The 14,218-nt window shown below is 37.5% G+C and overlaps 1 protein-coding gene across 1 annotated transcript; it reads left to right on the plus strand.

Annotated features, from left to right (window-relative positions):
* The first annotated feature begins 4,559 nt into the window (after positions 1 to 4,559).
* On the plus strand, positions 4,560 to 11,616 carry LOC121172335 (membrane-spanning 4-domains subfamily A member 5-like). Its single transcript, XM_041004194.1, has 5 exons — positions 4,560 to 4,797; positions 5,421 to 5,549; positions 6,929 to 6,985; positions 8,061 to 8,213; positions 11,164 to 11,616. The coding sequence occupies exons 1-5, from the start codon at positions 4,645 to 4,647 to the stop codon at positions 11,269 to 11,271; spliced, it is 600 nt and encodes a 199-aa protein (XP_040860128.1). The 5' UTR covers positions 4,560 to 4,644; the 3' UTR covers positions 11,272 to 11,616.
* The last annotated feature ends 2,602 nt before the right edge of the window (positions 11,617 to 14,218 follow it).

Raw genomic sequence — 14,218 nt, forward strand, 5'->3', positions numbered from 1 at the left:
AGTAATGAAACCACATTTTGGTACAGCAGTTGCAACTACAGTCTCTATTTGGTTACGCTTAGGATAATCCACTGCCATTCCACAATATCCATCTGTCTTCTGTACAGGTCAATTGCACTTGTCTATTTGGGATACGCTGTGAATCCCCATACTTGCATCTTTCAAATCGCATCTGGCATCACTAACCTTTGCAGTTCCCTCAGAAATGCGGCATTGCTGTTGGTTTACTATTTCCCTGAGAAAAGACAGTTGTAGTGGTTTCTATTTGGCTTTGCTTGTAACAGTACATAACAGTCAGGGAAATAATATCCCCTGGTTCTATGATACTGAATATAGCTATTTCACTCTTACATTCTAGAACTGTGGACACGACCACAGGACATGTTTGACAACTATTGGGGTCAGGATGAGATGCATCTGAGTTAAAATTCCACGAATAGCCTTATGTCTGAAAGCTATTCTGACAAGAAATCCATAATGCATTTAGATCTCCTGGAATTAGTATCAGCTCAGGGCTTTTATCCAATGGTCTACAAAAGGCATGATTATTTCCTTTCTAAACCATATGAAGCACAATCTTTTCCTCTGAAAAGACTGAAGATTCCTTTGAGGAGGGCTAGCAGAAAGATTAATATAATTTTGGGAGGCCCAGCACAATGGCTTAATGGTTCCTTAAAACCGCTGGGATCCCATATGGATGCCTTTTCATGTCCTGTCTGACCCACCTCATATCCAGCTCCCTGCTTATGGCCTGGGAAAGCATTAGAGGATAGCCCAAAGCCTTGGGACCTTGCATTTACATAGGCAACCTAGAACAAGCTCCTGGCTCCTTGCTTTGATCACCTTAGCTCTAGCCATGCACGAGGGGAGTGAACCAATGGACAGAAGATCTTTCTGTCTCTCCTCTCTGTAAATCTGCCTTTCCAATAAAAATAAAATTTAAAATACATAATTCGTGGTAGGGTGCCAAGGACTGAATCCTTTCTCAGGGGACCTGAGCTCTTCCACATTGAAGGGACTCTGGAACTGATCTGGCAAGTCACTGTGAGAGTGTAATTAGTTTGCTTTGGTTTACTTGAGCTGTACCTTTTCTGTTTGTATAAGTCAAGTAAGAATTTAGCAGAATATTTACCTATTGAACTTCTAAAAACACTATTATCAATTAGCTAGTTCCACAAGGTCTGTATTTCAGTCTGATTTCACCTTGCAAGTCAGAGGTCATATGCATTGTAAGTCAGCCACATTTTTGACAAGACTCTGCAGTTGCTTTTAAGCAATCTTTGCCTCACGACTATAGGGGATGAGTCCACGTTAGGATGCACAGGCTCATCCTTTTCTCTCACTAGTCTATCTTTCAGAAACAGAAGCAACCAATCAATCTTACATACCATATAAGCCATCACTCATCCTTAATAAAGGGGGCTTGTTTAGGAGTAGGGAGATATTCTGTGTTTCTATTGTCAGATAATGCTATGGATTATCAGGGTCTTTTTTTTTTAGCTACTAAAATTAAAAATATTGAATTTAATCAGAGTAAAGACCCATTTCAGAAACTCCATAATAGTTCATAAAATTAGAAAAGCTTAAATTTCTGTTCCCCTAGAAACACCTAGCACCAATATCTGAAAAGACAAACTGTATATGGAGACACAGGCTATTATATGAATAAGAGGAGATGAATGACAAGTGTAAACTTAATATAAGTTCCTGCTTCTATAAGATATTGGTTCCTGCTTCTATGTGCTAAGAAGTTATAATGCCTGCAAGTTCCAGCCTTAGAAATCCAAAGGCCTGGGAATAAGAAAAGTTAATTATAAGTTTTAGTTCAAGTATAAATCTAAAGGTGGGAGAAGATCAATATCACAACTTAAAGATCACAAACTGAGAAAGTAAGTTATTTGTTGATCAACATATTATTTTTTTTTCAGATTTTCAATAGGTTGCCTGAGGTGCATCCACATTGAGAAGGACAACCTGGCTTAATCAGATGGCTGACTGAAATACTATTCTCACCAGACACACAGAGATACAGCCAGAATAATGTTTAATCAAATATTTAAACAAATGAATATACAAAGTTAATCATATACAGTTTATGTTTCTTATGTCAGGGTCATGGTCTGAGAAGGCCCTTTATTGAAATCACTTATGTGGGCCCTGCGGCGTGGCCTAGCGGCTAAAGTCCTCACCTTGAGTGCCCCAGGAACCCATATGGGCACCAGTTCTAATCCCGGCAGCTCCACTTCCCATCCAGCTCCCTGCTTGTGGCCTGGGAAATTAGCAAAGGATGGCCCAAAGCTTTGGGACCCTGCACCTCCATGGGAGACCCGGAAGAGGTTCCTGGTTCCGGGCCTCATCTTGGCTCAGCACCGGCCATTGCGGTCACTTGAGGAGTGAATCATCAGATGGAAGATCTTCCACTCTGTCTCTCCTCCTCTCTGTATATCTGACTTTGTAATAAAATAAATAAATCGTTATAAAAAAAAAGAAATCACTTATGTAGATCGTTTGGTAAAATACAGGTAAAAACCAGTAAATCTTCACTGAGATAACGCTAATAAGGACAAAAACGTTCATGTTCAAAAGATGGTGTTGATGGTATTGGGATCCTCTCTGAGAGATCACTGTGTCAATGAAACCCTTCTCATGTGCTTGTAATACTTAAAGGCATGCAGTTACATCACATTACTAATATGTTTATCTTACTAGTGGCAAATCACAGAAGGATGGAGTCCTGAGAAGGGTGTGGGTCTCTTCTCATCCGTTAGATCTTCCACCAAGTCATGATGTCTCCTTGGGGCGTTTGGCGACACACATGCTTATCTTTCTTTAGCTGTGGTTACTATGCCAGTTTTTAATCCTTTGAATCCTAACGGATACATACGTAGAATTGCTTATCACAGACAAGTATTTTAATGCCCTACTGGAAGTGAAATTAAGTACTCAAGGCAAAATAATGACGTATCAGCTACGTTGATGGGAGCAGAAGCTAAATCGGCAGGATTACAATTTTGATTCAGTGGTATCACCAACTGGACTTCACTGGAAAAGCTTCTAACAATCTCCAGGCCCACATCAGTTTCCTCATCTACAGAACAGAGTTTTTGTGAAAACTAGATAATGACTGCACAGATGGTATTTAAAAGAATATCTGGCAAAGTAGGAACAGGCTGACAGCACAGCGGCACATGGAGACCAATGGACACAGGAAAGCAATGGAGAAAGTGGTGTGATGTTACAGTGACCAGACACCCCAGTGGGAGTCAGTGAGTGGTGACCTCAACTCCACCAGAGGCCAGAACTACACCAGCAACCAGGTGGGAAGGGGAGTTCACCAGGAGCTCAGCAGGTGAACCCAGAAAAAGAACTGCCCATCCTGCTGGTTTGCTTGAAATGACCAGGATTAGAGAGCAGCAAAACCCAAACAGGCAGTGTGGGAACAGCTGACCTCTCACAGGAAACTCTACAGGCCAGAACAGAATGTAGCAACACATTCCAGATTGTAAAAGCAAAAATTGTCATAAAAAGAATAACTTACCCAGCAAAACTTTCCTTTGTCTTTGGAAAGGAAATAAAATTCTTTCACAGCAAAGAAACACTAAAAAGAATATGTCTCTTACAGACCTGTCCTACAAATGGTACTTAAAGATGTTCTCTTGACAGAGAAAAGGAATAGCATCCACCTAAGCCAAAGACAAATGTGAAGAACATCCCAGTAAAATGGCAACAGAAGACTAAATCAATGAACAACCCACTGCTAAAATGACAGGAACAAATTACCATGTATTTATATTATTCAAAGTATTCATTGTTGGCTTAAATTCATCAATGAAATTTCATAGGTTAGTGGACTGGATTTAAAAACAAAACCCATCTATTTGTTGCCTACAGGAGACACATATCACCAACAAAGATCAGTGGTAACTATATCTCTTGGATTTTTCATGCTTTTGTTTTTATTTTCATTCCTTCAAACATTTTTTTTCCTCATTAAATTTGTCACAGACTCATAGGTCATACAGTAGCACTGTTTTCTTCAAGAAGGTTCTAATTTTCCTTTTCTTCAGTGACATATTGTAGTATGTGCGTACTTTCAGGTCAAAATGGACTCCCAATGAAAATGTTAAATATATCTTAATAATAGGATGCTGGATTCTCTGCCATTGTCGATGCCTGCTATGATGGACTTACGACAGTTTATGAAGAACTATACTATTGTAATAATATAGAGGACCTCTTTGAGGAGGAGGAGATTTGGGAAGGGGGTAAGGGAAATGCCAGAGCCAATAGAATTGTATCATGAAATAATAACAACAAAAGGAAAAATTAAATTAAAAAATGAAACAAGAACAATTTCAGAGAAAAAAAAATTGTCAAAACTAACAAGCGACCAGAGACCGTTATCATAGCGTGTTCCAGACTAGCGGTCATGTCCTCTCTTCTCCAGTATGGGCCTTTGACTTATTAACCTTCAGGATTTTGATTCCCCTGGGGAATTCTATGACTCTGTGACTCTATGGTTCTGTAATTCCAAGGCAAAGCACAAAAATCGCCAACATTCCAGAGAGCCTTGGGACAGGAAAACAACATGGTCTAGACTGAAGAATTCATTTCCCTCCATTTCAGAATACCAACTACACCACCATGGCGTCAAGAGAGACACACAGTCCTGTGTTTCTGGTATTTCCTCCAGAGATCAATGTCCCGGATTATCAGCCAACAGGCATGACTGCTACATCTTATGAATCCCAAAGCACTCTGGAGAAACTACTAGTTGCAAAAATGAAAGTCTCAGGGGTAAGAATGACCACACTTGTGTCCTACCAAGAGAGAAAAGGATAGAAAAGAAATACATGATGACAGAAGTGTTTAAGGTAGTGAGGAATTCCAATTTCGATTCCCAGGCTATTCAAAGAGTACGGATTATGTTTCTATTCTAACTATGAATTAGCCAAGATTTACAAGCTCCTTCAAGTCATTCTCCCAAGAGATTATGACATTTTTCTAGATAGTTTCCAAGAAAAAAAGGAAAATGAAAACATAGTTGACAACAGTAAGTCATATACTAATATCCTGGGTTATTGTACATTATAATTTCTTATTCAAAAATAATTCACAGATTGACTATTTGTCAAATATGTTTATATTTACACATGGTCTTTTGCAGAGGCTCTTAAAATAGCATAAATATCCATCTTTTCATTCATTTATCTATTTACTCACATGTGCACAACAACTCAGATGATTTCATAGACCACTGTATACCAGATACAGGAATTCAGAAAGGGCTCAGGAGCACTGCTCCTTTCCTTATTTACAAAAAAAAGGGATTAACTGCCTTTTATCCAAAGTATCTTCTAAATGGAAGAAAAGCTACAATTTTGCTTCTGCCTCACCGTGACTTCTTCCTTTCTTTACAGACTCTCCAGATCCTGTTTGGAATTATGATCTTTTCATTTGGGATGATTTTCCATTTCTCCTTTGTAAATCCATATCCAAGGTTTCCCTTTATATTTATTTCAGGATATCCAGTCTGGGGTCCTATTTTTGTGAGTATAATGATTCAAGTTGAATTTGAAGCCAATGGGGATGTTATGACATAAGCTGGTTCACTTATATGAAATTCTTTGAAGAGGAGGAGGGATGTGGAATAAGCCCAAACATTACCACTTAATTCACCAGTTCTTTACATATTATCCCTGACCCTTGAAGTTCCTCCAGGATTATTCCTTCATGCCTTTAAGCTGTTGCTCTGTTCACCCACTCAGAATTGGTTACTATCTATGATAAGCCAGACATGGAAAGGAAGGCAACCAGAATCCAAAAGTTAACACAAGAGGCTTTCCTTCAGTGGGCTCCCATTTGAGCAAGGAAAGAAAAAAAAAGTGCAAATGCAGTGTGATAAACAACTGTCATGTATACACACTGAATGCGTGTGTAAGTAAAGCAAAAAATTCTTAGTCAGCGGGCCTCTCAAGCATACATTTTGATTTGCACAACGGGCATTTAGTTTAGAATATTTAATATCATTCAGTGAACATTAATTTAGCACCCAATTTAGTGCCAAAGAATAGGCAGGCTGTGGAGATTCATAAAAGGGCAGTCCTTCATCTTTCCACCACATGAGATGAGTAACAACAGACACAGAGACTTCCCTCTGCAGGAAAAGCATCTGCACAGAAAGGATGCTGATCAGAAGCATTTTCACTTTGACTGAGTTCTGAAGGGTGAGTCACCATAAGTCACCGGTGAGGACACACACAAAGGATGGGAGCAGGGAACTCTGGGTGTCAAAGATGAGGCTGCCAAAGGAGAATCGAGAACCATGAGTGAAAGAATGAAAGTATGGGAAAGTGTTTTCTTACTCAGCAAGCTATAAGGACTCAACACAAAGAGTAAGAGTAGGAGCGATGAGGTAGAGAAATATTACCACATTTAAACAGGGGTTACTGTAACTACATTTGAAGTTTCCACTGTGTAAGATGCTCCTGCATTTGCTCTACTTCCATTTGCCTTTCAGAATTACCAGCACATCAGTTCCACCTCCCCCTTATGTTCCTATCCACTAAGGACACATTATGTTATAAGACAGAATCAATCTTACTGACTATGAACTAATTGGACATCTTTCTGACACTGTCAGGGCTGAGTCAACAACAGCTGTTAAGAGGAAAATGGATAAGAGAACTAAAACTTAGTGGAGTTTTAAAACTTTACATGTTCAAATGAGTCATTTGATCTACAAATGATTTCTAATCCAATATTCTGTCCACTAATCATTTGTGAACAGTCATATCGTCTCACCGCCCTGAGAACCGTGAACTCAGGAGAAGGACACAGAAAGAAAATGTGTGGGGATCTATTCTGTAAACACTCTGTCACTTCAGCTAAAGATGTTCATCACTAAAATATTTGTTCTTTTTAACAGTTCATTAGTTCTGGAGCGTTGCTAATTTCACTAAAGAGAAAAATGACAAGACCTTTGGTGAGTTATATTTGTTAAAACTGCATGAATTTGAAATAATTTGCTCTAGCTTTGAAAATGAATCTGGAAAATCACTGGACCACTAGCAATCCTACAAGGTGCCAATGATATGCACCGATGGCATTTTCTTTCTATCTCGTTGTGTCAGAAAAACATTTGCTAAGTCATCCAGCTTAGAGGAACTCAGTGACTTATCCAGGTTTCCCAATCAATTAACAATAGAGTAGGGATGATTATTCTAAGAAGTCAATCATCAATTCTTAAAGTATTTGTGCTACCTAGTGCATACCAGACACTTTAATAGGCACTAGTTTGTCTTATATGAAAGACACACTATAGACAACCTAAGCATAATCAGGAAAGGATACATTGCCAGGTGGGCATTTGGCCTAGTAGTAGAGATGTCAGTGTCCCCCATGAGAGTACCTGGGTTGGTTACCTGGTTCTGGCTCCTGGCTCCATTGTTCTACCAGTGCAGACTCAGGGGCAGCAGTGATGGGTGACATAATTGGGCTCCTCTTCTCACCTGTGAGACCTGGACTGCACTCAAGTAGCATATGTTTATTTTCTCTCTCTGAAATAAAAGCATTAAATTTTTACAGGGTTAAACTTTAAATGAGTGTAAAATTGCAACTTGTACATAAATTACAATTATCTTTAATGATTAAAGGAGATCAATGTCAATAAATGATCTTTGGTAAAGAACATCTTCTGTAAGTTAAACGATAAACATAACAGGTCTTAAAACTGTAGATGGGTCATGAATTTTACCAGCGTATCAAAATATTATGCAATACAGCCACCCAATTAACTCCTTTGTTTTGTGTGATCCCATATATCCAACTAGTAGGAATTAATTTAGATATAGAATGGGAGTCCCGGAGGCATTGTTCAAGTTCACTGGATCCCCTTGTTCTGTGGACAAAGGTCTGAAGTTCAATGAAATGGAATGGATTGCGTATAATCACCCAGCTGGTCTGTGGCATGGCAAAGCGCGTAAATCCTGCGCTCCAGGCTCTCCGTTCACTGCTTCGTCTATAGTGAGTCACCGTGTTGTGCTCTTATTCTTTTTCAGATAAAGGCCGGCCAAATACTGAATTCTCTTAGTGCCCTGGGAGCAGCATCTGGAATCGTTCTCCTCATATTTGGCTTTCTTATAGACCAAAACTACATCTGTGGCTATGTTGCAAAAAACGATGAATGTGATGGTACTACTGTGCTATTCATTGTAAGTTTATCGTGTTTCTAGACCAAATAGCCGATGATATCTTCATATTTATTTGCACCACCTAAATCATGTTGTAGATGCACATGTATTTTTAAATTCATCACAATACGTGGAGTCTTTAATACTTGATAAATATTACACTAGGCATTGTGAAATTTTAAAAAGCCTACCTTGAGAATTCACATGTCAGCAAAAAGCATTAATTCATGGCACCTATTTTAAGTCAAAGAGGTAGTTGGTAATTCCCATGATTATCATTAAAAGGATAGTTTTGCAATATTGTACTCTAATTAAAAGAGATTGCCATAGTGAATTTTTCAATTGTGTTCTTTTTACAAGAGACATTTATACTAATAATAAGAAAGTAGACATGGAACAAATAGAATTACCACACATAGGACATAGGACTTTTATCGTGATAAAAGGGTCAGTTGACAAAAGAGAAAAAATTACCACAACTGATACAAAACAAGTTTTCTTCACACCATACTATAAGAACTGCACTGAATGACAACAAAAATAGCTTTTAAAATATCAAATTGAAGAAGGTGAGATAGAAATCCAAAATAGATCAAGGATAAAATAACAAAAACATTCATACCAACTAAATACAAATATTGAAAAAGATGGAAGACTAAAAATTAACTAAATATTGAATTTCAGAAATTATAAATTGAAATTAAATGAAAAGGAAATTGACAATAAGAAACATTAGAATTAAATCAAACAATATACAATATAAGACACACAATACAGACAATCAATAAAGCTAAAAGGTTAAGGTTTAAAATGAGTGATAAATTGCTAAAACCCTGGCAATTGATCAAGAAAAAGGCAGATTAACCAAATCAGAATCTAACAAAGGTGAATCACCGTAAACATTTTAGCTGTTCACATTAAAGGGATATTTTGGACAGTCTTACAAAAATAACGTGACACTTTAGGTGAAATTGACAAAAATTCCTTATAAAATTCATCTTTCAAAACTACGTCAATCCCCCTGCCAGAATATAGCGTAAAATAGAACGCTAATTACCCTTATGTGGAATAAGATGTAACATTTGTAATTTTTGAAGCTTTGCAAAAAGAAAGAAGCAGCCTAGACGCAGCTTAGTTCTTCAATATTGAGAAAAAATACCAAATTTAGTTTCAGAAAATTTTCAAAAATAACATTCTCAGTTCACCTTTGTGTGTGAAACTGTCACAGTGCTGATTCTAAAATATGATAAGCACATTATTAGAAAAATCGTAGCTAATTACAGCTTGTAAACTTTGTGTAGAAGTCTGGAAAAAAACAGTAGGAAATCAAATTTGACAGTATATAAGAGAATATATCATTACCAAATCAGCTGTTGTTGGAGGTTTAAAAACTGGAAAAGCGCTTTTAATGCAGACGACACAAAATTTCATGTTTCTATTCAGAGAATGCATATGACCAATAACAAATGGCACAATTTATAAAAAAAATAGTATGAGGAAGTAACTTAAAATGAAAAAAAAAAAAAAAAGCAAATCCAAATGCCAAACTTGGAAATACACACATTCATAGCAGGCAAATGTCAGTTAACAATAGACTAATAGTTACAATCACTTAACTGGCATAAAAAATTGAAAACTTTCAGACTTACCAACGTCAGGAACACGATGAAAAGAATGTGAAGAGGGTGTTATTATATTTGTACATATCAGTGGTAGAAATACAAAATGATATTTATATTTTAGAAAGCTGGCAGATTCAGAATTAAGTGAAAAACAAGCGTGCCTTCTAAACCAGGTTATATCTCCATAGAAACTAAATCATCCGAATACTAAATACATATGTATAATAATGATACTATCCAGAGTGGTCTGACAAACAAACAAGAAAACTCAAAAAGAGAAGGAGAAAGAAATAAATTAGTTTCTGTCACTGAAGAATCAATGAACGATGGCAAATCACCTCACCAATGTAACCATGAAGAACCATTTGGCTCTCAAATGAGCGCTTATTTAATCTGTGATTACACGATAGAAAACAATGACTATAGACAGAATGTTAATTATACTAACCCCTGCAATTTGATATAGAAAATATAAAATTTAAGACTCAGGATATTGGTGTTATGGTAAGGCTGGTGCCAGGTTTAGTCCCTGTTGTTCCACTTCTGACCCGCTCCCATCTAATGGGCATGAAAAGCATCAACACTCAGCCAAAATACTTGGGCCACTGCCACCCAAGTGAGAGCCAAAGAATCCCGGGCTTGTGGCTTCAGTCTGGCCTGGCACTAACCACTGAGAGCATTTGGAAAATGAACCAGGAGGAAGGAAGATAGCCCTCTGTACCTCTCCCTCCTTTGTAACTCTGTCGTTCCAATTAAATAAATAAACAAAACTTCTGAAAATTATCCCCCAGAATATTTTAAGACTTAACCAGCCTAGCACTAGTACACATTTTCTGGACTACTGACCGCAAGATGATAAAATACAAAATACTTCAAACCTCTTTGAAAATTACATATATATATAACATATATATATATATATATATATATATATATATATATATACAAGATGCTACCTGTAGCGCAGTTTTCTTTTCATGTCTTTCTTTCTGCATGTTCCTTTGTTGCTAGGCCTGTATAAACTTTCTTTTTTTTTCCTTTCTGTTTCTTTACTGTTCTGCTTTTGCCTCTTTTTCCATCACCTTCTTTTTCACACACCACTCTTTTCACATACATCACTTTGCATTATTTCTTTATTTATAAAATGAAAGTTCTCTTATACTGAATTTAGAAAATGTATCTTTATGTGACTTTTTATAAGAAAATAACACAATTTTCTGTGCCAGGCGAGGCCAGATTATACTGTCCTCCATTAATTTTACTCCTGAGCATCAGAAAAACTTGACAGACTTGCAGATTTTCCTTTGCCAATCTCATGACTCTTTGTATCTTTTATTCTCGTGTTATAGGGAATCTTGATTATGTTGATGATCTTCACCATTATTGAATTCTTCATTTCTCTGTCCTTCTCAATTTTGGTGTACCACCCAGATGATGAGTGTGACGAAACTTGTTGAACAGCATCGTGAGAATAAAGATGTGTTATAATCTTATTTAAAGGAACACAGAATCCTAAGGATGGCAACTCCCTGAGTAAAGGGGAGTAACTAAGACAGGCAGATCTGGGGACATTTTAGCTGATAAAACATGCTCTGTCATCTGGCTGCACCGTCTCCCCTCGTTCCCAGATGGAATCGTCCACTTGGTGTCATTGCTTCTGTTCGTAATGCCTCCTCACAGAGCGGCAATGTGGTGATCGTTCCTTACCAAGATCAACCCAAGGTCACGCGCACCTAATTTCTCTGGCTTACGGAATTACTGCTGACCTCCGATAAGAGACTAAATACAGGCCATAGCTGTGTCTATACTGTGTGGAGGCGTGAGTTTCTTGGGGGAAAATTTAGCTTACAGCTTTTATGTCATTGCTGTAAGATAACCAGGTCAACCAGAAGCACAACAATCATGAAAGCGAGGTGGTATTGGTGTGTTTCAGGCATCGCATTGAGTGTTGCATATGCTAATCATTTAGCCTTACAAAAATGCTAAGACATAAACTGCAGTCTTCTATCCACCTTACAGACAAGGAAGCGGAAGCACAGAGAAGGTTATTTGGACTCAAAGTTTGCAATGACAAGGGCATTGTGGTAATTGACCATCTGGCTCTGAAGACCAAGCTCTTAATCCCACTGCCAGCATTTCTTAAACCATTTTGTTCTTTGAATCCTTTCATGTCTTCGAAATTATTAGGACTCGTCATATGTTAATACGAACAACATTTTACTGAAATAATCATATTTTAGAAAAAATATTTAGTGTAGAGAATGGCATTGATTTGTATTTCCACAAATCTCTTAAATGCACTAGTTCCTAAAAATGACAGCATATGCAAATCATCTGAAGAAATTTTGCAAACCCCAGTGTAACACTGATTAAATCAGAATATAATGAGAGGCACGCTTTGGTAGTTTTTCAGAACTTTCCGATGATCCCAAAACTAACTTTGGGAGCCACTGGTTTACTCTAGCTTAATGGTAGACAACTGGGTTCTTTTGCGGTCTTTTGCTTTAAATCTTTTGTGCTATCTCCTGACCTGAAGTCTATGGAGTATACCCCTGTCACCTTGTAAAAAAAAAAAAAAAAAAAAAAAAGAGGAATGTACAGGAAAAGTATTACTGTGGGGAAAATAAAGTTCAAGTACTACAGGAAATCCATCCCTAAAAAGTTCAAGTACTACAGGAAATTCCCAGACCTGTAGTAATTTTAGCAAGTGCTGTCTTAGTTTGTCCTCCACTGACCGAGTTTCTGCTAGTTGTTAGAGATGTTACCGGTACCATCTCATTGACACCTCACCCTCTACAGGTCAAGGCTGCCTTTTTGTCACAGACAAGAATGCTGAACTTCAAAGTATGTAACTTTCTTGAGCCTACAAAGGAAGATGGAGCTAGAACCAAGAGATTAGGCAGAATTCGAATCAAGATCCCTAACTCCAAATCCCATGGCATGTTTCTGCTTTTAACTGAAAGAAATAAACTAATGCATTCAAAGAAGCAGACAGGTTTTCATCTCTGTAACAAGCTAGGAGGAGCTTGAGTCAGCACATGTGCCAATGTGAGCGAGAGCAGAAGAAAAACATGTGGATTCTTTATTTCTAACGAAGTAAGCTTCAGATGAAAAATATCTAGCAACTTACTAATGTTAAGATGTGTGAATTTTGAGATATTACTTAAGAGTTTGAATCTGTGATGTACAATTGTAAGGGGTTTTAAGGCATGCCTAGTAGGTTTAATCATCAAAGCTTTTAAGTAGCTGTAATTTATAATTATCATACATACATGAGCTTTTCTTTCTAAACATCACTTGCTTTGTCACTTATTAGCTGTGCAATTTGAGGTAAGCTTTCCCCGTTGCCTGAACTTAATTTACGCAATTAAAAAAATAGAATCAATGCTACATGTATTGCAATGTATTGCAAAGTTTTTACACAGAGCTTGACATACATAAAGGTAGATATTCAACAAATATTACTATCTTCACCTTTAAAAATCAGACAGATGAACTCAATTGTGTAATTCCTAAATACCTATGTTTGCATTTTCTTTCTTAGTGTTATGTATTTCTAAGTTTAAGTTGGGATCCTGTGATCAGTAACAAAATTTTATTTGCCCATTAGATACTCACTTTGACTCTGCATCTCCTTGCACAGTCTCTGAAATGAAAACCCTTCAACAGCAAATAATTCTGGGTGTCAGGGCCCTGCTGAGCTGTTGAAAACATGCCATAATATTATTTCCTAGTACAGACTAAGCTGGTGGTGATTACTCTGATGGGAGAAAGAACTAAAGTAGAATCATTATTTTTCATAACATAGTTGGCACAGAAATCTGAAAAGCCAGTCCTGATATCAAGTGGCACAGAGGCTGCCAAAGGCAGAATTTCGTGTGGACTTTTAAAATAGAGACTATCTTCTGCAAGCCAAATGACCACTACAGGCTAAGAGGCTTAATTTAAAGAGAAGTATTTCAAGTGTGCAATAGAGTTCATCAAATACTACTCAACTCATTAGGGGGAGGGGAAGGAATGATGGATCACAAGGTGCTATTGACAAATCTGATGTAATGACAGTTTCAACATGGTCAAGCACTGCAAGGACATCAGCCCAAGTCAACAAAGGCAACAAAAAAGTTGACTTGTCCATATTGATGGAACTCAGCTTTATTTACAAAAAAATTACAAATTGAGACATCTAGGTGATTTCATCAGCCACAAACACCAAAGCAGCCAACAGCCCATTACTAACTGGGGGGAAACGGGATAAAAGTAGTGGAAAAGAAGGAAAATATCAGGTTATGTAAGTCCCTGTCAGAGTCTCTTTGAGGCTACACAAGTGCCAAGTTCTGACTTTGCTCCCACACTCACTAGCAAGGACACACAGATCTGTAAAGCCTCAGCAGCCTGGATGCAAAC

Source organism: Ochotona curzoniae, unplaced genomic scaffold, assembly GCF_017591425.1.
Source record: "Ochotona curzoniae isolate NIBS_2020 unplaced genomic scaffold, NIBS_Ocur_1.0 scaffold_3171, whole genome shotgun sequence".
Classification (NCBI taxonomy): domain Eukaryota; kingdom Metazoa; phylum Chordata; class Mammalia; order Lagomorpha; family Ochotonidae; genus Ochotona; species Ochotona curzoniae.

Excerpts from the sequence above, each read along its gene's own strand:
- LOC121172335 (XM_041004194.1), top strand. The coding sequence starts at position 4,645 with ATGGCGTCAAGAGAGACACACAGTCCTGTGTTTCTGGTATTTCCTCCA. Across the intron at positions 4,798-5,420 it reads CAAAAATGAAAGTCTCAGGG|ACTCTCCAGATCCTGTTTGG; the intron begins GTAAGAATGACC and ends CTTTCTTTACAG. Across the intron at positions 6,986-8,060 it reads GAAAAATGACAAGACCTTTG|ATAAAGGCCGGCCAAATACT; the intron begins GTGAGTTATATT and ends ATTCTTTTTCAG.